General features: G+C 41.8%; 1 protein-coding gene across 1 annotated transcript in view; it reads left to right on the top strand.

Moving 5' to 3' along the window:
• ABCA13 (ATP binding cassette subfamily A member 13) overlaps positions 1–25,366 on the top strand; it is a 514,266-nt gene that overhangs the window by 128,219 nt on the left and 360,681 nt on the right. The window contains exons 21-24 of the mRNA XM_055294536.1: positions 3,634–3,797; positions 5,176–5,255; positions 6,284–6,405; positions 24,058–24,252. Coding sequence (XP_055150511.1) covers positions 3,634–3,797; positions 5,176–5,255; positions 6,284–6,405; positions 24,058–24,252 — 561 coding nt within the window. The remainder of the gene's footprint in view (positions 1–3,633; positions 3,798–5,175; positions 5,256–6,283; positions 6,406–24,057; positions 24,253–25,366) is intronic.

Raw genomic sequence — 25,366 nt, 5'->3', positions numbered from 1 at the left:
AACTTTGTTACGTAAAAGTTTGAACCAGATTGGCCTGGTCCGGCTAACAAAGACAGCAGACACCACTCTACCTGCCTAGCCCGTCAACCTCCATATGCAGAATCTCACTCCTCACCTCCTGAGTCTGAGCCTGGCATTGACACAGACTCAGCCACGCCCATCCCCAAGTCACTCAGCTCCCGGCACTTTCCCTAGGCTCCTCTTGCATCCTTGACCGACTGTCTCCAGTTCCACGCCTGGCTCCTCTATGTGGCAGAAGGACCCAGGCTGTCTCCAGACCCTTTCTGTTCTCAGTCTGTGCTCACATGCTAGGGCATCTTATCCAGATTCATTTGCAACCTAGAAATCCAAATTACTTCCTGACAACTTCCAAATTTCCTTCTCCAGCCAACACCTCCCCTGACCTTCATGCTCATGTGTTCAGCTGCATTCCCGCTCAGATGTCAAACAGGCCCCTCAATTCTACTCATCTGAAAAAAAAACCTCTTCATCTTTCCATGTAATTTTTCCCTCCCCTGGTGTTCTTTCCCTCAGATGCCAGGGACAACCACCTTGGCATGCTTGTTTAGTCTTTCTTCTTCTTATTATTTTTTTCAGTTAGAAAACTCTCCCTTCTACCTTCCAAATGTTTCCATGATCTGGCCATGTTCCAACACCTCCACCAGCACCTTTCAGATGCGAGCCAGCTCTCCCTTCCTCCTCCCCTTGCCTCGATCCCTAATGTGGTAGTCAGAGCGATCCTTCCAAAACATCATCAGATGGTGTTACTCCTTTGCTGAGAGTGTCCAGCATCTTCCAGTCTTAGTTGGAATAAGTGTCCAATTTCTAAGGGAGGCCACTGCTAGGTCCTGCTGTCTGGGTGGCACATCCCTCCCTCTGCCCTCCCTGGCACTCTTTTCTCCACCTTGCTGGCTCCTTTGCACCCACCTCAGGGCCTTTGCACCTGCTGCTCCCGCACCTGCAGTGTGCTTCCCTAATGATGCTAAGGAGGGTTGTACACCTTCCTCTTGCCCCTCCAGCACTGCCCCCACCCCTGCCTTATATTCTTCCAGGTCACCTGTGACATGCTGACCAGTTTGCCCCTACAGCTGTCTGCTGGTAGTGTTCCTGCACTGGGGTGTGAACCTCATGGAGGTAGGAGTTTTGCCTTCTGTGTTCACAACTCTCAGTCCAGCACCTAGCCTGGGCTTGGCACTTGGCAGGTGCTCCATAAGTATTTTTTGAATGAATGAATGAGTAGTCCTATAGGATTTCTATTCAAGTTCCACTCCCAAATCACTTGGGAAAAAAAGAAACTTATAAAATGAATGACAATAATAGATGAATTAGAGTCAAGAAGTTGCATGCTTTGTAATAATCTATTGGCTGGTTTAGTTCCCCCCACAGTGAGATTTTGTTTGGGGTTTGGTTGAGGTGGTGGTGACAGTGGCATGAGTGCTCTGATCATGGATTAATGTTCATCATTTCCTGAGAAGTCTTCACCCCCCTTCCCCCTCTAAATCTACCTCAGCTCTGCCAGGGGGCTCCATCTTGGGGCGGCCTCCAGAGCTCAGCTCCCAACCTTGAGTTTTCAGCAGTCTTCACACTTCCTTGGAACATATATTTGTTAGCTTCCTCTGGTCACTTGAATGATTCATGATTTTCCTTTGCAAGGGAAGTTGACAGTGGTTTTGAAAAAAATATTTAAGGTTTTATTTAGACAGAAATATTATCTAAGTGTTGACCTGCATATGATACCTTCCCATAATTGGTGCAGCCTGGAACTATGCTTCCAATATTAGTAAGAATATGTTGATTTAAATAAAATGTGATGAAGCAAATAAATTCTGATGATGTAAAATATTTATGGTAGAATAGCTGTGACTAGGGAAAGTGTATAGATTCATGTGTATGTTTATAGACATAGATGTTATATGTTTGTGGTGTTTTTTTGGTTGTTTTAAATATTAAATTACCTATATTTGTCATTTAATTCCACATATGGTGTTTTGCATTTTGTCAATTAATAGGTATTATTCTAAAAGGTTTTTTTTTGGCAAAATGATTGGTCTTTTAAAAAAGTGATTGTTTCTAGGAAGATACTGATAAGATGTCCATGAAATCTTAGAGGTGGGGGCTGGAGATGCGGAGAGTGGGGACCTACTTCTGGAGTCTTTCCAGATGTTCCCCAGAGTCTTAGGAGCCTCTCCACCTGCAGCGGGCAGGACAGGAGCCTCCCAGGCTGCACTGCTGACCTTCAGAGCAGGGCAAATCCAGGTTTTATCCACCTCACATATGAATAGCCACATACGATTTCTTTCTAATCATTGTGTTTGTGGCTGTGAATTTTGAAAAGCCTCAATTTTCTTTAAATTTTTTTTCATTTTCATATTTATTTTTTAATAGTATATATTTGAAGTGTACACCATGATGTTTTGATAAACATACAAAGTGAAATGATTACTACAAACAAATAAGCATATCTGTCATCTCAGAGTTATCTTTGTGTGTCATGCGTGTGTGTTCAGAGCACCTAAAATCTACTTTCTTAGCAGATTTCCAGTATGTAATACAATATTAGCAACTGTAATTCCCTTGCTGTATATTAATTCTCTAGATGTGTTTATTCTACGTAACTGCAACTTTATACCCTTTGACCAACATCTTCATTCCTCCCATGTTCATCCCTGGTAACCACCATTCTATGCTTTGTTTCTATGGGTTTGACTTTTAAAAAGTTTGACTCTACATGTAAATGAGATCATGTAGTAGTTTTCTTTTTGTGGCTGACTTCCATCACTTAGCATATCTTCTGGGTTCATCCGTGTTGCTGCCAGTGGCATAATTTCCTTCTTTTTATGGCTGAATAATATTTTATTGTATATAATGTCACATTTTCTCCATTCATCTCTTTAGAAACATTTTGGCTGATTCTATATCTTGGCTTTTGTGAATAATGTAAATATCTCTTTGGGACATAATTTCATTTCCTTTGGCTTTATACCCAGAAGTGGGATTTCTGGATTATATGGTAGTTCCATTTTTAATATTTTGAGGAATCTTCATGCTGTTTTCCATAATGGCTGCACCAGTTTACACTTCCACCAACAGGCGCAAGGTTTCCCTTTCCTGCACACCCTCACCAACACTCGCTATTTCTTGTCTTTTTTGATAACAGCCATCCTAACAGGTATGAGGTAATAGCTCACTGTGGTTGATTTGCATTTTGCTGATGATTAGTGAAGTCGAGCACCTTTTCTTTTACCTGTTTGCCATTTTTATGTCTTCTTTACGTCTGTTCAGTTTCTTTGACCATTTTTTAAATTGAGTTATTTGTTTTTCTGCTATTGAATTGTGTGTGTTCCTAGGAACAGAGCTTCAGGAGGTTAAGAGCCAGGCGATTTGGTGGAGAATTGCGTGTTCTCTGCTGTATGTTCAAGAACATGCCGTCTTGCCTGGCTGACTAACAGCAGAGCCGGGAGTAAGATCTGGGCTTCTGTATTTCCACAGCCAAGGGCTCTTTCTACTACTCTGCAATGCACAGAAGCAACTGACATGATTGTTCTCCGTGTTTCCTGAGACTAATGAGAATAAATTAAAATCTTACAAATAAGTATGTGTGTTTCTAACCTATATCATTGCTATGTTTTCTAGGAAATTGAAAAGATATGGTCCTCGCCCAATCAGCTAAATTGTGCAAGTCTTAGCAAGAATCTTTCTAGCACCTTGGAGAGCTTCAAGAGGAGCTTGGAAAATGCCACTGACCAGGACTGCGCGTGCCAGCTGAGGCTGGAGACGGTACAGCAGCACTTGCACATGTATGCTCTGATATTCTTTCATGCCCTCCCCAGTACTTCCATTCATAGAGAGGATGTCTAGGACTTTTCAAAATGTGAATTTCAGACAGTAGTCTGTATAATATACTCTTAATGTGCATATTAATATGTATTTTCCAAACATCAAAGTTTTCCATGACAATTTTTGAGTGGTAAAATGTAACAGCAGCATTAATCAGAAGGCTAACTTTATTGGCGATAAAGATATTAGATATAAGAATGTAATCCACAACGCTTGGCGGCAAATGCCTGTAATCCCATCTAAGGGGAGGCTGATGTGGGAGAATCGCTTGAGGCTAGGAATTTGAGACCAACCTGGGTAACATAGCAAGACCCTGTCCCTAAAAAATAAAAGCAACAACAACAACAAAATTAGCAGGATTTGGTGCTGTGCATTTATGGTCCCAACCACATAGGAGGCTGAGGCAGGAGCGTTGTTTGACCCCAGGAGTTCAAGGCTGCTGTGAGCAGTGATTGTGCTACTGCACTCCAGCCTGGCTGACAGATAAAGGGCCTGTCTCATAAATAAATAAATAAATAAATAAATAAATAAATAAATTTCTGTATGAGCAGACAAATATTTTTCTTTCTTTACTTTTTTTTTTGAGACAGAGTCTTGCTCTGTTGCCCCGGCTGGAGTGCGGTGGCGCGATCTCGGCTCACTGCAAGCTCCACCTCCTGGGTTCACGCCATTCTCCTTCCTCAGCCTCCTGAGTGGCTGGGACTACAGGCCCCTGCCACCACGCCCGGCTAATTTTGTTTTTGTATTTTTAGTAGAGACGGGGTTTCACTGTGTTAGCCAGGACGGTCTCAATCTCCTGACCTCATGATCCGCCCGCCTCAGCCTCCCAAAGTGCTGGGATTACAGGCTGAGCCACCGTGCCCAGTCGCAAATATTTTTCAAATTACCTTCATGTTTGATCAATTTTGCTTAGTGTTCTGAAAGTGTAAAGCACCAGAAGGGGAAATAAGGAACTTTGAATTCTGCAAATGACTTTTTCACGGAAAGAATGATTTTCATCTGACCCTGGCTAACCTAATTTCCCGTACGTTCCATGATCTCTCCTATCTATTCTTTTCACAGTTGTGAAAAGCCATTTATTATGCATCCTCATTCCCCTGGTTCATCTCTCTTGGCAGGAGCTCTGAGAAAGAAACACTGGAGTGTGGGTAGTATTAATGGATATTCATATACAGATGGTGTCAGGAGACATGTGGGTCTAATTGTTGGAGGAACTTTATGGAAATGTGATCTTGTTATCCAGCCCATCTCCTGGGAGCTGAGGCAGTATTATTCATTCCAACATTGTTTCTGATGTTTTATCTTGCCTAATTTAGCTTTAATTTTCTGCCATTTTAGGTTGGCCAAAAGCCTCGAGGAAACTTGGTCATCAGGGAATCCCGTCATGACTTTTCTCAGCAATTTCACAGTAACTGAGGGTAAGTATGTGGTTTTCCAAGTTTGCTTGATTAAAAATTAAATTTAGTTATTTAGTTTCTCATGCAAATATATTATTAAAACATACAACAGAAAATTTATGCTATTTGTGATACATAATCATTTAGAACTTGGCTGGTCTGATGTATTTGGCATTTATAAAGAAAGTCCTGAAATCCTAGGGTACCACATTGAAGCAGAGGAACAAAGAGAAACTTCCGTGGTCTGGATTTTGCTCTGGCTTTGCCTCCTTGGACAAGCAATTGATGTCTGTGTGTCTCTGTTTCCTTGGCTGTTCACTCTATCAACTCATGAAGCTTCTTGTAGCATCAACATGCCATGTCTGAAGAATTCTGGCAAATACTTAAATGATCCCTCTCTCATTAAAAAAGTGAGATGAATAGATGCATGTATACAAGTGAGTTTCCTACAGCACTTGGTCACTGCTCCCTAAGAAAAAGCTCTTTCTTTTTAAGTCTCGCTCTGTCACACAGGCTGGAGCGCAGTGGCGTGATCTCGGCTCACTGCAACCTCCGCCTCCTGGGTTCAAGTGATTCTCTTGCCTCAGCCTCCTGAGTAGCTGGGATTATAGGCATGTGCCACCACGCCTGGCTATGTTTTTGTATTTTTAGTAGAGACAGGGTTTTGCCATATTGGTCAGGCTGGTCTCCAATTCCTGACCTTGTGATCTGCCCACCTTGGCCTCCCAAAGTGCTGGGATTACAGGTGTGAGCCACCACACCTGGCCAGAAGAAGCTCTTTCTAAAGTAAATGTTCTTAAAATATACAGGCTTAGAGAGAGTAGACCAGTAACCAGAAAATACCACAGAAACTGGCATTTTGGTTTATTGTCATATAAATTATTTAAGCTACTCCTAGGGGAGGAAGCTATGACTTTATTTAGTGATTTATGGGTTGAATGGCGTGAAAGAAACTATCCTAGCCAGGTTGTAATATCAAATTTTGTTTTTGCAGTCAATAATGATCTAAACCTTTATTATGATATTTTCTTATTTTCCTTACTTTGCAGATGTAAAAGTAAAAGATTTGATAAAGAATATCACCAAGTTGACTGAGGAGCTTCACTCTTCCATCCACATCTCGAATGAGACTATCCACAGCATTCTAGAAGCAAATATTTCCCACTCCAAGGTGTGGTGCTGCTTATTGTCTGTCCGTTTTGCTCATGGAAGGAGCCTTAGCCTGAGGTTACTGGCACTGTGTTGTCCTTTCTTCCTTCTTCCTTTCCACTCCTTTGGCTAGTGGAGTGGGTTGCTGCACGAATGATATAATTGGAGGCAGAAAGGAAACGAGAACAAGCAAGGAACCAAAGGGTGTCATTGTCCCATGCCAAAATCTTAGGGTTTTTAATTCCATAATATTTTCTTTATTTGGAGTTAGAACAAAGTTGGTGATTATTTATTCTGTTGATTTCCAGCCCTGATGCAAGACACCTGGGAAGGGTCTCTGCTTGGTTCAACAGCTGTTGCAAAATTCTTAAAATACCCAAAACCAAAAAACAGCTAAAAATATCTAAGAATCAACTATGACTTCCTCTGAGTGGAGAGTGACTGGGCACAGTCTGACTGTGCTACCGTAGTGAATTGCTGTGAAAGCAAATGAGTAATGGCAGCCTGTGTCATCTCCACGCTGAAAAATGTGAGAAAACAATCACAGAGCTATTGCAACAAACCAAGGGATGAGTAACACATATGGGCCACGTGGGGTATGGTTTATCTGTGGAAAAGGAGAACGGGGACATCTCATGTTGTCCACAGCATATATCACCTGGATCCTTAGCAGGAGATTTTCTGAGACAGCTTTCAGCACTTCTAGTTGGGGTTTTACCTTCCTGTACAGGGAACCTTCCAGAAGTAGTAACCGTGGAGCTGACTCATAAGTGAACATTGCAATTGACCATCAACTGGGCCCCAGCACACGTTTAATTTCATGTCAATTCTGGTTATTTGGGGCTTATTGCAAGCTTGACGGGTGGACTAATGAAGAATTAATCTAAATTAAAAAGAGATTAGAAGCTGGGAGACCAAAATTCAAATGACAGTGTCACGAAGTTACTTATAATAAGGCACTTAGTATTTATCTTCAGGGAAAAATGTCAATTTCAGCTTATTAAACATGCAAGAGCCAAAGAAAGTAGGGTGCAGTGCTGAAATTGTCTCTTCCCTACCTCGCATGATGCCTTATAGAGAAACAATGAAGATTTTTGGTTTAAAATCTTTAGTTATTGAAACGAGTAACAGGGGAAAGAAGCAGTGGTTGGAGTAATTGGAGTAGCTACCTGGGAATGTTTTAAGACCAGGGTCAGATTAGCTAACTTCTGGGGTTCCTTTCAAATTCAGTTTTATGGTACTTTTTGGGTTTGGGCTCAACTATTTTTGATGACCACTGACTGATGAAACAAGTGGCCACTGGGTGTCACTGCTGTTCTATTATGGGAGGGCTGTGCACAGGGAAGGCTCCTGTGATAATGTGATATTGTCTTGTGTAGATGGTTCTGCAGTGCTTTTTTTGCACTCTGTGTATCTTTCTCTACCTCTTTGTCAGTATGAATCATTATGATTGCCTAAACAGCTGGACAGTTAAGTAATTGGGAGGAGTATTTAAAAAGTTGCATTCTTGCATTTCAAATAAGTAATGAGATTATTTGCTTTGATGGTTAAGTATATCCATAAATGCACATGTATCTGCAGATCCTAGGCAAGGAATTCACGTTAGGCTAGGAGGTGACACTTTGGATACTTGTTTTTTCTAGATTGTCAGGTTTTCAGCAGCACCATATTATTTCTCGTATCCTTTTCTTATCTTTCTTCCTGGGCTTCTCTACCATAGCTTTAGTCAGTTTGCAAATAATCACATCAGATTCTTAGTCCAGGCTGTTGGTGGCCTGCAGGGAATACTCTTCAGTGGTGCTAAAGTCCTGGCAAAATTGCAGAAATCTTCATTCATTCATTTCTTCCTTTATTCACTTAGGATGTTTCTGCATGACAGGCATGGTCTCAAAAACTTGGGCTCAAAGCCCGTGCTCCAAGGGAGCCAGTGTTCTATGGGGGATGACACAGTAAATATGCAAACAAACGAAGGTCAGTGTTAAGAGACCAGAAAGTTCTATGATGCAAATAGAACACAACAATGAGGACAGGTGGTCCCTGGAAGCCTCCTTGAATCAGTGAAGATGGACGTCAGACTGGAATGATGATGTGCATATAAAGAGCTATGTGAGAGTCACAGAGCTGGGGACATTCCTGTCAAAAGACCAGAGACAGGAGTGAGCAGAAGGAGGCAAAGGCAGCAGATGCATGGATACCATCTCATTTTTCTTTCCTGCCCTTTTCCCTGGCTGCAGAAAACCTGCCATGGGCACCCACCCATGGGAATTTTCTTTTTCTTGCAGAGCTCGATTCTCTAATATCAGCATCACCCAATTAAAACCACAAATCACAGGGGCTTGCTGGACACTGGAGCCCATCTAGCCCAGCCTTCTGTCCTGGTCTTGGATCCTGTCTACCTGCCCTGTGAAGCACCCATCCACTTCATGCTGTGTTCCTATGTTTTAGGCACATGTTCAAATCAACAATGACTTCCTTCTTTGTGTTGGGCCAAATTTTTATTCTTTTAAAATTAGCAATGAGGTCAAAGTGTCAGGACCCAAATAGATTGAGAGAGCAATCAAAAGTCGGCCCTCTGCCCCTTTATTTTCTGTGATAAACAATTGGGCAGAGTTCAGAGGACTTTTGCTTGGAAGATGAATATTTTTTCACAATCCTCAGTGGATTCGTTCTCCCCGCCCCACAAATCTTAAGGAGGAAGGGAGAGGGCATTCCCTGAAAGTTCCGATCTCTTCTGGGAGGCTCCTTCAAATGGAAAGGTATTCTGAATTTTTTTTTTCTGTTGCTTTTGAGCAGAAATGATTGAGTTTGGTGAATCTGGCCAAATTTCCTTATCTCACTTGGGGCCGGTCCTGGGAGCTGGTTCTGTCGGTTGCGTCATTAACAGAGCTGCTGGGCATAATTTATGGAGAGGGAGAGATTCCTCTTAGGAGTTTAGAAACATTACGCATTCCATTTGTTTTAATACATGAAGTTTGTTTCCTGGAATGCTCCAACAGATAGTTCTTGGTGAAACTCATTTCAGAGCAGACACTGGTCAAAACCTACTCATTCTTTTTTTTTTTTTTCTTTCTCTGAAGACAAAAAATAATTAATGTGTGACTAGAGTTATGGGTTTCTGGGATCATGAGAAGTTTGGCCTGAAGTTTCCTGGAAGACACCATCTGTCGTGTGCAGTGTCTCATTCTAGAGAGAGTCCTTCCTAGGCCCTAGACTGCTTGTCTGGCTCTGTCACCACATCATGAGATTGGGGTTTACGGTCCTTGTAATCCAGGATTCACAGAATGAAGTGCACACACCCATCCACCACCATCTCATTCTCTGGTGCTCTTAGAGTAGGAGTTTTCCTTTCTTTGATTTGTTGTCTTACCAGAGTATTCTCAGTAAATGTGGTAGATTCTCATTAAACATTCACTAAAATAAAGTGAAATTCCAGCTACTCTACTTCCATTAAGTCAGCTAGCGTTTCTTAGGTTTATGAAGGCCACATTACCTTATTTGCTCATTAGGAATTCTGAGAAATGAATATTGTGTTAAGGGCATTTGTGTCTCATTTAACTCCCTCTGAGCAGGGCATTTCTCTTCTTTCACAGATGAATGTGGTGCTGTGGAAGTCACAGCTGGGAGAGGGCCTGAAATCAAACCCAGGTGTTTGAACTTGAACTGTGTTATTCTTCCATCACATGATGCTATTGCTTCAATTTATTATAAATTAATAGTTCGAAGAAAATTACCGCTTGCTGATGGGTTTCCTCTTCTTCTACTTGCACTTATGTAAATATTTTTAAACCTTAATTCCCCAATTGGCATTGATCTCAGCAAAAATGCTTCTTGCTAGTTTTGGCAAAATATTTTTTCCTTTTTATTTTTAAAAATTAAACTTTTATTTTAGGCTTAGGGGTGCATGTGCTGGTTTGTTATGTAGGTAAACTCGTGTCGGGGGTTTGTAGTACAGACTATTTCATCACCCAGGTATTAAGCCTAGTATCCAATAGTTTTTTTTTCTGATTCTCTCCCTCCTTCCAACTCCACCCTCGAATAGGCCCCAGTGTGCTTTGTTCCCCTCTTTGTATCCATGTGTTCTCATTATTTAGCTCCAACTTATATGTGAGAATTTGCGGTATTTGGTTTTCTCTTCCTGTATTCGTTTGCTGACAATAATGGCCTCCAGGTCCATCCATGTCCCTCCAAAGGACATGACCTTGTTCTTTTTATGGCTGCATAGTATTCCATGGTGTATATGTACCAGTTTGCCCTTGATGGGCATTTAGGCTGGTTTCATGTCTTTGCTATTGTGAATAGTGCTGCAATGAACATACATGTGCAGGTATCTTTATAGCAGAATGATTTATATTCCTTTGGGTATACACCCAGTAATGGGTCAAATGGTAGTTCTCTTTTTAGTTCTTTGAGGAATCGCCACACTGGTTTCTACAATGGTTGAACTAATTTACATTCTCACCAGGAGTGTATAAATTTTCCCTTTTCTCTGCAACCTCATCAGAATCGGTTACTTTTTTGACTTTTTAGTAATAATTATTCTAATTGGTGTGAGATGGTATCTCATTGTGGTTTTGATTTGCATGTCTCTAATGATATTGCGATTTTTTTCATATGCTTGTTGGCTGCATGTATGTTTACTTCTGAAAAGTGTCTGTTCATGTTCTTTGCCCACTTTTTAATGAGGTTGTTTGTTTTTTTTCTTGTAAATTTTTTCAAGTTCTTTATAGATACTGGATATTAGACCTTTGTCAGATGCATAGTTTGCAAAACCTCCCATTATGTAGATTGTCTGTTTGCTCTATTGATAGTTTCCTTTGCTGTGTGTAAGCTTTTTAGTTTAATTAGGTCCCATTTTTCAGTTTTGGCTTTTCTTGAGATTGCTTCTGGCATCTTCATCATGAAGTCTTTGCCCATTCCTATGTCCAGAAGAGTATTACCTAGGTTGTCTTCCAGGGTTTTTATAGTTTTGGGTTTTACATTTAAATCTTTAACTCATCTTGAGTTGATTGTTGTATAGCATAAGGAAGAAGCTCAGTTTCAATCTTCTGCACATGGCTAGCCAGTTATCTCAGCACCATTTATTGAATAGGGAATCCTCTCCCTATTGCTTGTTTTTGTCAGGTTTGTCAAAGATCAGATAGTTATAGGTTTACGGCGTCATTTCTGGACTCTATTTTCTATTAGTTCTATAGGTCTTTATGTCTGTTTTTGTGCCAGTACCATGCTGTTTTGGTTAATTGGATATTCTTTCAAGGTGTTTTTTATTATTTTATTTATTTATTTATTTTTATTTTATTATTGTACTTTAAGTTTTAGGGTACATGTGCACAATGTGCAGGTTTGTTACACATGTATCCATGTGCCATGTTGGTGTGTTGCACCCATTAACTCGTCATTTAGCATTAGGTGTATCTCCTAATGCTATCCCTCCCCCCTACCCCCACCCCACAACAGTCCCCAGAGTGTGATGTTCCCCTTCCTGTGTCCATGTGTTCTCATTGTTCAATTCCCACCTATGTGTGAGAACATGCGGTGTTTGGTTTTTTGACCTTGCGATAGTTTACTGAGAATGATAGTTTCCAGTTTCATCCACGTCCCTACAAAGGACATGAACTCATCATTTTTTATGGCTGCATAGTATTCCATGGTGTATATGTGCCACATTTTCTTAATCCAGTCTATTGTCATTGGACATTTAGGTTGGTTCCAAGTCTTTGCTATTGTGAATAGTGCCACAATAAACATACGTGTGCATGTGTCTTTATAGCAGCATGATTTATAGTCCTTTGGGTATATACCCAATAATGGGATGGCTGGGTCAAATGATATTTCTAGTTCTAGATCCCTGAGGAATAGCCATACTGACTTCCACAATGGTTGAACTAGTTTACAGTCCCACCAACAGTGTAAAAGTGTTCCTATTTCTCCACATCCTCTCCAGCACCTGTTGTTTCCTGACTTTTTAATGATGGCCATTCTAACTGGTGTGAGATGGTATCTCATTGTGGTTTTGATTTGCATTTCTCTGATGGCCAGTGATGATGAGCATTTTTTCATGTGTTTTTTGGCTGCATAAATGTCTTCTTTTGAGAAGTGTCTGTTCATGTCCTTTGCCCACTTTTTGATGGGGTTGTTTGTTCTTTTCTTGTAAATTTGTTTGAGTTCATTGTAGATTGTGGATATTAGCCCTTTGTCAGATGAGTGGGTTGCGAAAATTTTCTCCCATTTTGTAGGTTGCCTGTTGACTCTGATGGTAGTTTCTTTTGCTGTGCAGAAGCTCTTTAGTTTGATTAGATCCCATTCATCAATTTTGGCTTTTGTTGCCATTGCTTTTGGTGTTTTAGACATGAAGTCCTTGCCCATGCCTATGTCCTGAATGGTAATGCCTAGGTTTTCTTCTAGGGTTTTTATGGTTTTAGGTCTAACATGTAAGTCTTTAATCCATCTTGAATTAATTTTTGTATAAGGTGTAAGGAAGGGATCCAGTTTCAGCTTTCTCCATATGGCTAGCCAGTTTTCCCAGAACCATTTATTAAACAGGGAATCCTTTCCCCATTGCTTGTTTTTGTCAGGTTTGTCAAAGATCAGATAGTTGTAGATATGTGGCATTATTTCTGAGGGCTCTGTTCTGTTCCATTGATCTATATCTCTGTTTTGGTACCAGTACCATGCTGTTTTGGTTACTGTAGCCTTGTAGTATAGATTGAAGTCAAGTAGAGTGATGCCTCCAGCTTTGTTCTTTTGGGTTAGAATTGACTTGGTGATGCGGGCTTTTTTTTGGTTCCATATGAACTTTAAAGTAGTTTTTTCCAATTCTGTGAAGAAAGTCATTGGTAGCTTGATGGGGATGGCATTGAATCTATAAATTACCTTGGGCAGTATGGCCATTTTCACGATGTTGATTCTTCCAACCCATGAGCATGGAATGTTCTTCCATTTGTTTGTATCCTCTTTTATTTCATTGAGCAGTGGTTTGTAGTTCTCCTTGAAGAGGTCCTTCACATCCCTTGTAACTTGGATTCCTAGGTATTTTATTCTCTTTGAAGCAGTTGTGAATGGGAGCTCACTCATGATTTGGCTCTCTGTTTGTCTGTTATTGGTGTATAAGAATGCTTGTGATTTTTGTACATTGATTTTGTATCCTGAGACTTTGCTGAAGTTGCTTATCAGCTTAAGGAGATTTTGGGCTGAGACAATGGGGTTTTCTAGATATACAATCATGTCATCTGCCAACAGGGACAATTTGACCTCCTCTTTTCCTAATTAAATACTCTTTATTTCCTTCTCCTGCCTAATTGCCCTGGCCAGAAATTCCAACACTATGTTGAATAGGAGTGGTGAAGGAGGACATCCCTGTCTTGTGCCAATTTTCAAAGGGAATGCTTCCGGTTTTTACCCATTCAGTATGATATTGGCTTTGGGTTTGTCACAGATAGCTCTCATTATTTTGAGATACGTCCCATCAATACCTAATTAATTGAGAGTTTTTAGCATGAAGCATTGTTGAATTTTATCAAAGGCCTTTTCTGCATCTACTGAGATAATCATGTGGTTTTTGTCTTTGGTTCTGTGTATATGCTGGATTACATTTATTGATTTGTGTATGTTGAACCAGCCTTGCATCCCAGGGATGAAGCCCACTTGATCATGGTGAATAAGCTTTTTGATGTGCTGCTGGATTCGGTTTGCCAGTAATTTAGTGAGGATTTTTGCATCAATGTTCATCATGGATATTGGTCTAAAATTCTCTTTTTTGGTTATGTCTCTGCCCGGCTTTGGTATCAGGATGATGCTGGCCTCATAAAATGAGTTAGGGAGGATTCCCTCTTTTTCTATTGATTGGAATAGTTTCAGAAGGAATGGTACCAGTTCCTCCTTGTATCTCTGGTAGAATTCGGCTGTGAATCCATCTGGTCCTGGACTCTTTTTGGTTGTTAAGCTATTGATTATTGCCACAATTTCAGAGCCTGTTATTGGTCTATTCAGAGATTCAACTTCTTCCTGGTTTAGTCTTGGGAGAGTGTATGTGTCGAGGAATTTATCCATTTCTTCTAGATTTTCTAGTTTATTTGCTCAGAGGTGTTTGTGGTATTCTCTGATGGTAGTTTGTGTTTCTGTGGGATCGACGGTGATATCCCCTTTATCATTTTTTATTGCATCTATTTGATTCTTCTTTCTTTTCTTCTTTATTAGTCTTGCTAGCGGTCTATCAATTTTGTTGATCTTTTAAAAAAACGAGCTCCTGGATTCATTAATTTTTTGAAGGGTTTTTTGTGTCTCTAGTTCCTTCAGTTCTGCTCTGATTTTAGTTATTTCTTGCCTTCTGCTAGCTTTTGAATGTGTTTGCTCTTGCTTTTCTAGTTCTTTTAACTGTGATGTTAGGGTGTCAATTTTGGATCTTTCCTGCTTTCTCTTGTGGACATTTAGTGCTATAAATTTCCCTCTACACACTGCTTTGAATGTGTCCCAGAGATTCTGGTATGTTGTGTCTTTGTTCTTGTTGGTTTCAAAGAACATCTTTATTTCTGCCTTCATTTCGTTATGTACCCAATAGTCATTCAGGAGCAGGTTGTTCAGTTGCCATGTAGTTCAGCGGTTTTGAGTGAGTTTCTTAATCCTGAGTTCTAGTTTGCTTGCACTGTGGTCTGAAAGACAGTTTGTTATAATTTCTGTTCTTTTACATTTGGTGAGGAGAGCTTTACTTCCAACTATGTGGTCAATTTTGGAATACGTGTGGTGTGGTGCTGAAAAAAATGTATATTCTGTTGATTTGGGGTGGAGAGTTCTGTAGATGTCTATGAGGTCCGCTTGGTGCAGAGCTGAGTTCAATTCCTGGATATCCTTGTTAACTTTCTGTCTCGTTGATCTGTCTAATGTTGACAGTGGGATGTTAAAGTCTCCCATTATTATTGTGTGGGAGTCTAAGTCTCTTTGCAGGTCACTCAGGACTTGCTTTATGAATCTGGGTGCTCCTGTATTGGGTGCATATATATTTAGGATAGTTAGCTCTTCTTGTTGAATTGATCCCTTTACCATTATGGAATGGCCTTGTCTCTTTTGATCTTTGTTGGTTTAAAGTTTGTTTTATCAGAGACTAGGATTGAAACTCCTGCCTTTTTTTGTTTTCTATTTGCTTGGTAGATCTTCCTCCATCCTTTTATTTTGAGCCTATGTGTGTTGGTTTAAAGTTTGTTTTATCAGAGACTAGGATTGAAACCCCTGCCTTTTTTTGTTTTCTATTTGCTTGGTAGATCTTCCTCCATCCTTTTATTTTGAGCCTATGTGTGTCTCTGCATGTGAGATGTGTTTCCTGAATACAGCACACTGATGGGTCTTGACTCTTTATCCAATTTGCCAGTCTGTGTCTTTTAACTGGAGCATTTAGTCCATTCACATTTAAAGTTAATATTGTTATGTGTGAATTTGATCCTGTCATTATGATAATAGCTGGTTATTTTGCTCATTAGTTGATGCAGTTTCTTCCTAGCATCGATGGTCTTTACAATTTGGCATGATTTTGCAGTGGCTGGTACCGGTTGTTCCTTTCCATGTTTAGTGCTTCCTTCAGGAGCTCTGTTAGGGCAGGCCTGGTGGTGACAAAGTCTCTCAGCATTTGCTTGTCTGTATTTTATTTCCCCTTCACTTATGAAGCTTAGTTTGGCTGGATATGAAGTTCTGGGTTGAAAATTCTTTTCTTCAAGAATGTTGAATATTGGCCCCCACTCTCTTCTGGCTTGTAGAGTTTCTGCTGAGAGATCCACTGTTAGTCTGATGGGCTTCCCTTTGTGGGTAACCCGACCTTTCTCTCTGGCTGCTCTTAACATTTTTTGCTTCATTTCAACTTTGGTGAATCTGACAATTATGTGTCTTGGAGTTCCTCTTCTCGAGGAGTATCTTTGTGGCGTTCTCTGTATTTCCTGAATCTGAATGTTGGCCTGCCTTGCTAGATTGGGGAAGTTCTGCTGGATAATATCCTGCAGAGTGTTTTCCAACTTGGTTCCGTTCTCCTCGTCACTTTCAGGTACACCAATCAGACATGGATTTGGTCTTTTCACATAGTCCCATATTTCTTGGAGGCTTTGTTTGTTTCTTTTTATTCTTTTTTCTCTAAACTTCCCTTCTCGCTTCATTTCATTCATTTCATCTTCCATCGCTGATACCCTTTCTTCCAGTTGATCGCATTGGCTCCTGAGGCTTCTGCATTCTTCACGTAGTTCTCAAAACTTGGCTTTCAGCTCCATCAGCTCCTTTAAGCACTTCTCTGCATTGGTCATTTTAGTTATACGTTCATCTAATTTTTTTTCAAAGTTTTAAACTTCTTTGCCTTTGGCTTGAATTTCCTCCTGTAGCTTGGAGTAGTTTGATCGTCTGAAGCCTTCTTCTCTCAACTCGTCAAAGTCATTCTCCATCCAGCTTTGTTCCGTTGCTGGTGAGGAACTGCGTTCCTTTGGAGGAGGAGAGGTGCGCTGGTTTTTAGAGTTTCCAGTTTTTCTTCTCGGTTTTTTCCCCATCTTTGTGGTTTTATCTGCTTTTGGTCTTTGATGATGGTGAGGTACAGATGGGTTTTTGGTGTGGATGTCCTTTCTGTTTGTTAGTTTTCCTTCTAACAGACAGGACCCTCAGCTGCAGGTCTGTTGGAGTTTGCTAGAGGTCCACTCCAGATGCTGTTTGCCTGGGTGTCAGCAGTGGTGGATGCAGAACAGCAGATTTTCGTGAAACGCGAATGCTGCTGCCTGATCGTTCCTCTGGAACATTTGTCTCAGAGGAGTACCCGGCCGTGTGAGGTGTCAGTCTGCCCCTACTGGGGGGTGCCTCCCAGTTAGGCTGCTCTGGGGTCAGGGACCCACTTGAGGAGGCAGTCTGCTTGTTCTCAGATCTCCAGCTGTGTGCTGGGAGAACCACTACTCTCTTCAAAGCTGTCAGACAGGGACATTTAAGTCTGCAGAGGTTACTGCTGTGTTTTTGTTTGTCTGTGCCCTGCCCCCAGAGGTGGAGTCTACAGAGGCAGGCAGGCCTCCTTGAGCTGTGGTGGGCTCCACCCAGTTCGAGCTTCCTGGCTGCTTTGTTTACCTAATCAAGCCTGGGCAATGGTGGGCGCCCCTCCCCCAGCCTCGCTGCCGCCTTGCAGTTTAATCTCAGACTGCTGTGCTATCAATCAGCGAGACTCCGTGGGCATAGGACCCTCCGAGTCAGATGCTGGATATAATCTCCTGGCATGCCATTTTTTAAGCCTTGTTGGTAAAGTGCAGTATTAGGGTGGGAGTGACCCTATTTTCCAGGTGCCGTCTGTCACCACTTTCTTTGACTAGGAAAGGGAACTCCCTGACCCCTTGCGCTTCCCGAGTGAGGCAATGCCTTGTCCTGCTTCGACTTGCACATGGTGCGCTGCACCCACTGTCCTGCACCCACTGTCTTGCACTCCCTGGTGAGATGATCCCGTACCTCAGATGGTAATGCAGAAATCACCCGTCTTCTGCATCACTCACGCTGGGAGCTGTAGACCGGAGCTGTTCCTATTCTTAAGGTGTTTTTTAATATCAAATTCTGATACTTTAATTTGCAAAGTATCATTTTTTTCTCTCAACTTTATCAGTCACCAAAAGATGAGAGTATCTTTTATATTTTCATCCAAGTCGTTAGTGCAGAAAGATTACCATGGCATAGGAAGGTATCACCTAACACCTATTTATTTGTTTGGGCTCTTGAATCAGTTGCAGCATGTCTGTCTGGGGTGTCTTGGTAATTTTAGCCTAATAATTTCATCGTTAAAAGAAAATGACTTTATATTGACATGGCTCATTGATCATGACTGTATCGACATGGTTTCCAGCAATTTTCTTTTTCTTCAAGGGCTTACACATAATCTTTTGGATAATCCATGATCAGAATTCTTCGAGAATTGACATTATTATCTGTTAGTAATTTCTAAAGTCTACTTTACAAAATAAAACCTGAATAGTTTTTATTTCCATCACGACTTCTTAAAAACTGTAGACAGTAGAACTGTCACTCTTTCTGAAGGCATGAAGAGGGAACATGGAGAGAGGGAACTGGAAATGGAGACAGAGAAGGTGGTGGAGAGGGTGGCCAGACAGCAGCCATGGCCTCACTGCAGAACTACAGCCAGGCTGAATAGTAGTTCTCTTTAAGTTCTTTGAGAAATCCCCACACTGCTTTCCACAGTGGCTGAACTAATTTACACTCCCACCAACAGTGTATAAATGTTCCCTTTTTCTAGAATCTCACAAACATCTTTTATTTTTTGACTTTTTAATAATAGCCTTTCTGACTGGTGTGAGATAGGATCTCCTTGTGGTTTTGACTTGCGTTTCTCTAATGATCAGTGATGGAACAATAGACATGGGGGACTGCTAGATGGGGACTACCAGATGGGGAGGATGGGAGGGGGAAAAAGAGTTGAAAAACCACCTGTTGGGCACTATGCTCACTACCTGGGTGATGTGATGGTTCATACACCAAACCTCAGCAACACATAATTTACCCATGCAACAAACCTGCACGTACCCTGTAAACCTAAAATAAAATTTGAGAAAACAAGAAACTGCAGCCAGATGATGCCTGCCTTACTGGGCAAGGACATCATTGGCACTGCCCTAGAGGCCAGCTGCCAGGATGCTTATCCACAGACCTCTTAGGCATCCTGTTATACCCTTCCAGTGTGAAGATGGTTCTCTTTGGGAATATGAAAACCAAGAAGGAATTAATTAGTTCTCTTCAGTGTAATCATCATCCTTAATCAATAAACCCACCTAATTCTTATTCATCTTTTCCCTTAAATACCCTGTAAGTCAAAACTGCTTTTGCTGGTAGTGACTGATAGGCTTCTTAGTAGTAATGTCATTTTTGAGCACTTATATACACTACCCCTGAGCTGAATGCTTTACATCTCATTTAATTCTCTTTGGAGAATTAAACAACTCTTTGGAGTCCTTTGTCTTTTATTGTCATCCTTGGTTGTATAGACAAAGAAACTGAAGCGTGTAGATGTTGAGCAGCTTTCAGGAAGTCAGACAGTAAGAGCTGGAGTCAGGATCCACCACCTTTCCACAGTGTGGCTTCAGTCTTTCTGGACAGGTTCTCGCAGCCTTCTCCTGCCCTCCGATGCTCATCTCTTATACTTGCCTCTATATCCTGTGAGCAGCTCTGAGCTCAAATAGGTCCCCAATGGCAGAGAGCCACACTGCTCCTCTCTGAAGGGCGTAGGGCCTATTTTTAAATACCTGCCCTCCTTTCATTGTCTTGTCTTACAAATTCTAACTTGGCAGACTCTCTCTCCTCATCATCTCCAGTTCCCTCTAATCACTGTCCGTGTTTCCCTTCCGGTCACAACTGAGCTGAGGGCAGCCTTTCCTCCCATGCTTTCCCAACCTCTGAATCTACAATGAGCAGCTGGGCAACATGGAGGCCATCTCTGGTGCTCTCCTCTGAGTGCGATTTGGGTTTCGGCAGATGTCCAATAAACAAAGCTCTTGCTAAAAATGCAATTGCCTCTCCTAAGGATGATTGTCATTTTTAAATCACATAAGTACTCAGATAATTATCTAAGTGGCCAAGTGTGTATGAGCCAGGCTCGCAGGGCAGAGAGGCATCGCCCTGGATCCTCAGCCCCCTTACAGCTTTCCAAGCCAAACACGGACACACAGGAAAATCAGCAGGAACTTGGCATTCTGTTTCTGATAATTTGCAGCATTAGCCTATGCAAAGCCTGAGATAAAAGGTGCCTGTTTTACTTTGAATAGAAATCACACAAGATGTTTCCAATCAAGCACAACTCAGTGTAGTCTTTGTTTTTCTAATCTTCCTCCCCTCCTATCTACTCTCAAACAGGAACAACGAACGCAATACAATCTTTAAAAGATAAATAGTAATATTTGGAAAACCAAGGGAAAGGAGAGGGAGCAAATGTACTGCTGGGGCTGTGGCTTCTGTGCATTGTGACTGCGGAGCTTCCACACGACAGGGTGTGGGATCCTCTCTATTTGGTAAAAAGAGATGTAAAAAATTTCAGGACAAATATTTTTTGTCCTGGGACTACACTCTAAAAAACGTATTAAATATGATCTTGCATGGGGACCACTGTGTGACATGCTAGAAAGCAATTAAGACAAATGTTCTATGGCAAATGCAGAAAGGACTCTCATTGGGCCAGCTTGGGTTGATGCCCATGAAAAGCCAGGGCGATTCCCCTGAATTGGGGGTTTGGCTGAGGCCCATTTTCAGGAATAGTGTCATGCAAAAGCCTATTTTGTGGGACTGATCAAAGAGAGGCTCCTCTTGTGAAAGCAAAGGGTAGATGCCTATATTCTGCTCCCAACCTCCTCCTGAGAGCTTCCCCTTTGTCCAGAGACAGCATGATTGAAAACAGTGGCATTAAGGAAAATTTCATCAATGTGTGTCTGCACAATGCCAGTCCTATGTGAAAAAAGTTCTTCTTGGTAAATTAGTGATGAAAATACTTAATATTCTTTCTGAAAGACTCAAAATGCACACTAGCATACTAGAGTATCATAGCCATTGTTGATGATTAATTTTGTTTGTCAACTTGGTTAGGCTGCAGTACTCAGACATTTGTTCAAACTAAATATTCTAAATGTCCCTGTGCAGGTATTTTTTAGATGACATTAACAGTTAAATCAGTAGACTTTGAGTAAAGATTACTGGCCATAATGTGAGTCAGCCTTATCCAACCAGTTGAAGGCAAAAAAAGTAAGAAAGTCCCCCAAGGAAGAGTAAGTTCCATCTTCAGGTAGCCTGCAGATGTGAGCTGCAATGTCAGCTCCTTCCTGGGTCCCGAATCCGCCAGCCCACCCTGCAGATTTTGGGCTTGCCAGCCCCCACATTTGCATGAGCCAATTCCTTAAAATAAATCTCTCTCCATGTATGTATGCTATGTGTCACTTAATGACTGGGATTCATTCTGAGAAATGCATCATTAGGTGATATCATCATTATGTGAACATTACAGCATGTACTTAGACAAACCTAGCTGGTACAGCCTATTACACACCTAGGCTACAAACCTGTACAGCAGATTACTCTACTGAATACTGTAGGCAATTATAACATCGTGGTAAGTATTTCTATATCAAAACATAGAAAACACAAGAACATATTTTACTATACCTGTTCTAAACATAGAAAAGGTACTGAAAAATATGGTATAAAAGATAAATAAAATGGTATGCCTGTATGGGGTGCTTGGCAGGAATAAAGCTACAGGACTGAAGTTGCTCTGGGTGAGTCAGTAAGTGAGTAGCAAGCGAATGTGAAGGCCTAGGACATGCCTGTACACCACTGTAGACTCAATAAACATTGTGTGTTTCTACATTTATAAAAAAAATTTCTTTCTTCAATCATAGATTAACCTTAGCTTACTGTAACGTTTTTTACTTTATAAACTTTAATTTTTTTTTTTAAGACAGAGTCTTGCTCTGTTGCCCAGGCTGGAGTGCAGTGGCACGATCTCGGCTCACTGAGAGCTCCACCTCCTTGGTTCAAGCAATTCCCCTGCCTCAGCCTCCCAAGCAGCTGGAATTACAGGTGCACGCCACCACACCTGACTAATTTTTTTTTTTTGTATTATAAGTAGAGACAGGGTTTCGCCATGTTGACCAGACTGGTCTCAAACTCCTGACCTCAGGCAATCTGCCTGCCTTGGCCTCCCAAAGTACTGGGATTATAGGTGTGAGCCACTGCGCCCTGCCGAAACTTTAAAATTTTAAAAAACTTTTGGACTCTTCAGTGATAACACTTATATTAAAACACAAATACATTGCACAGCTGTACAATTGTTTTCCTTTGTGTTCTTATTCTATAAGCTTTTTTCTATTTTAAGTTTTTTTACTTTTAACTTTTAAAATCGTATTATTAAAAATTAAGGCACAAACACACAGTCTAGCCTAGGCCTACATCAGGTCAGTATCATGAATACCACTGTCTTGCACCTCCACAGCTTATTTCACTGGGAGGTCTTCAGGGGCAATAACATGCATAGAGCTGTCATCTCCTGTGATAACAATGCCTTCTTCTGGATACCTCCTGAGGGACTTGACTGTGGCTGTTTTACAGTTAAAATTTTTTTTTAATAACTAGAGAGAGTATACTCTAAAATAATGATAATATAGTATAGTTAGTACACAAACCAGTAATATAGTCATTTATTATCCTTGTCACTATTATGTACTGTACACAATTGTATGTGTGATACTTTTGCTATGAATGGGAGTACAGCAGGTTTGTTTACGCCGGCACTGCCACAAACACTTGAATAATATGCCAGGCTACAACACTACAATGGCTAATGTCACTAGAAGATAGGAATTTTTTCATCTCCATTATAATCTTATTTTTCATCTCCATTATAATCTTATGGGACTACCACCATATATGCGGCTTGTCATCATGTACCAGACAGCGATATTTTGGTCAACAATGGACCCCATATAGGATAGTGGTCCCATGAGATTATACTACTGTATTTTTACTGTACCTTTTCTATGTTTAGATATGTTCAGCCACACAAATACTTACCACTGTGTGACAGCTGCCTACAGGATTCAGTACAGTGACACACTGTACAGGTTTGTAGTCTAGGAGCAATAGACCGTACCCTATAGCCTAGGTATGTAGTAGGCTGTATCATCTAGGATGCTGTAAGTGCACACTATGATGTTCACACAATTAAACAATTACCCAATGGTGCATTTCCCAAATGTATCCTTGTCATTATGAGACACATGACTGCACACACACACACACACACATTCTATTGGTTCTGTTTCTCTGGAGGACCCTGACTGCTACACCATTATCTATATCTTACTGTATTTTGGGGACACTTTATGGCATCTGTTGAGTTCTCTGTGCTCTTATTCAGTGCGCATGGTTCCTCTTCACATGGGTTCGTGCACTTCGGCCTCAATTGGCCTGAATGTTTCACAGCAGTCATACCCATCAGGAGCAAAAACATGGAGCAGGAAGTATGGTTTTTGTTTTATTTCGCTTTGTAATTTGGCATATCACAAATGTCCTTAACTGAAAAGCATACCCAAATGAAGAGGTGTGTCAAAGCCTTTAATTGCGATGCATGATAGTAATAAACTAGCGACTAATACAAGTTGTCCTCAGTGCCTCCTTCTGAGTTTACTAGCTTTAAAAAAATATGTAACAAGCTTGGTAATCCTGTTTTCAATCTAAAAATGAAGGAGGCCAAAAATATCAGCTTCACACTGAGGACAGTGAAAAGTGGAAGCTGATAAACTGAAAGCCAAGGGTAAGACTTAATATCAGACAAACAAGACACAGATGCTAACTATGTGTCGTCGGGGTGGCGTTGGAGGGTGTGGGGCTTGGTGGGCATTCAGAGTGAGCCTCGCGGAGAGCAGAGGGACAGAGTTTCAGAAGGGTGATCGAAAGACCTCAAGCGAGGGCAAATTTTGTAAGAAGTCAGAGAATGATGTGCACACTTCAGAAACATTTCCATCAAAATGTTGAGAATCGAACCACAGTTCGGGCTCCCCGCCTCTGCAGGTCAGTCCCCGGAGTTGGGAAATCCACTCTTGGGCGACTCCCTGCCAATGAAGCTCCGGTCTGAGGTGGTGAAGCACATGACGTCATAGGTATACTCACCTCTAATCTCTGTGCTTTGAAACAGGTTCTCTTCAGTGCCCTCACCGTCGCTCTGTCTGGAAAGTGTGATCAGGAAATCCTTCATCTCCTGCTGACATTTCCCGAAGGGGAAAAATCTTGGATCGCGACGAAGGAACTCTGTAGCCTGCCAGGGTCAAAAGTGTATCCTCTGATTGTATTGCTGAGTCGAAACCTGGATGTGCGAGCTTTCATTTACAAGGTATGGGGAGCATGCTGGCTGGGGGCGGTCCTCTGCAGGACTCTGCTACACCATTATCTATATCTTACTGTATTTTGGGGACACTTTATGGCATCTGTTGAGTTCTCTGTGCTCTTATTCAGTGCGCCTGGTTCCTCTTCACATGGGTTCGTGCACTTCGGCCTCAATTGGCCTGAATGTTTCACAGCAGTCATACCCATCAGGAGCAAAAACATGGAGCAGGAAGTGGTGGCTGTGGTGGCTGCAGATAAGTAGAGTAGTCCTAGGGGTGCAGCAGTGGGAGACCAGCACCCGGCCACTCTGCAGTGGTCTCCACCAGCCTGTGGTGTCACCTGTTTGCTGAATCCAGGGTGGGGCTCAAGAAGACTTTGTTGTAATAAAGGGATGTTCAGGATACCGTTCAGGGGGCCCTTGGAAACACTTGTCAGGGCACTGGGACAGAGTTGGTGGTGATCTCCATGCTCATTGTGGAAGGACCCACTGCAAAAACACACCACCGCTTCCTAATGCCAGGTGTTCTCTCCTTTGTAAGGGCCACCTCCTTGGAGCATGTTTGAAGAGGCAGGGATTGTGCATGGTCCACTGCTGAGTGGCCCAAGTTAGGTGCTGCTCCCCACACGGTGGCTCTATCAGTCAGCAGGAAGCATCCAGCTCTGCCAGGGCCTGCCCTGGAGAGAATATGGAGGGGTGGGCAGCACAGGAAGCCCAATCCCCTGAGTGTGCCAGCTCTGACAAGCATGATCCTCTGACAAGCAGCAGTGTGAGGGCAGGGAGGGGCTGGAGGAGGCTAAAGACGATGAAGTCTGCAGGAGAGAGTGGAGAGTGGGAAGTGAGGACAAGCCCAGGCCCAGCACGTTCCAGACAGGCCCAGAACCCGTGTAGGGGCAACCCAGCTCCCAACCACAGCTCACTGCTCTCAAGCTGCCCCTTCCAGAAGCTTCCTCTCCTTCTGGCCTCTACTGTTTGAATCTTTACTTAAGTTTCCAGAAGCTTCCCCTCCTACCCTTAGGCACTGATCTTGCTCCAAGTACCGTTGTTTTCTCTTTAGGAAAGTATTTCACAACCTCTGGGTTCATTAGAGAGGCTGCAGGGTTTGTAGTATGGTAAGGTGGCT

This window comes from Symphalangus syndactylus, chromosome 9 (assembly GCF_028878055.3).
Source record: "Symphalangus syndactylus isolate Jambi chromosome 9, NHGRI_mSymSyn1-v2.1_pri, whole genome shotgun sequence".
In the NCBI taxonomy this organism is placed as follows: domain Eukaryota; kingdom Metazoa; phylum Chordata; class Mammalia; order Primates; family Hylobatidae; genus Symphalangus; species Symphalangus syndactylus.
This window is presented reverse-complemented; position numbering and strand designations above follow the sequence as displayed.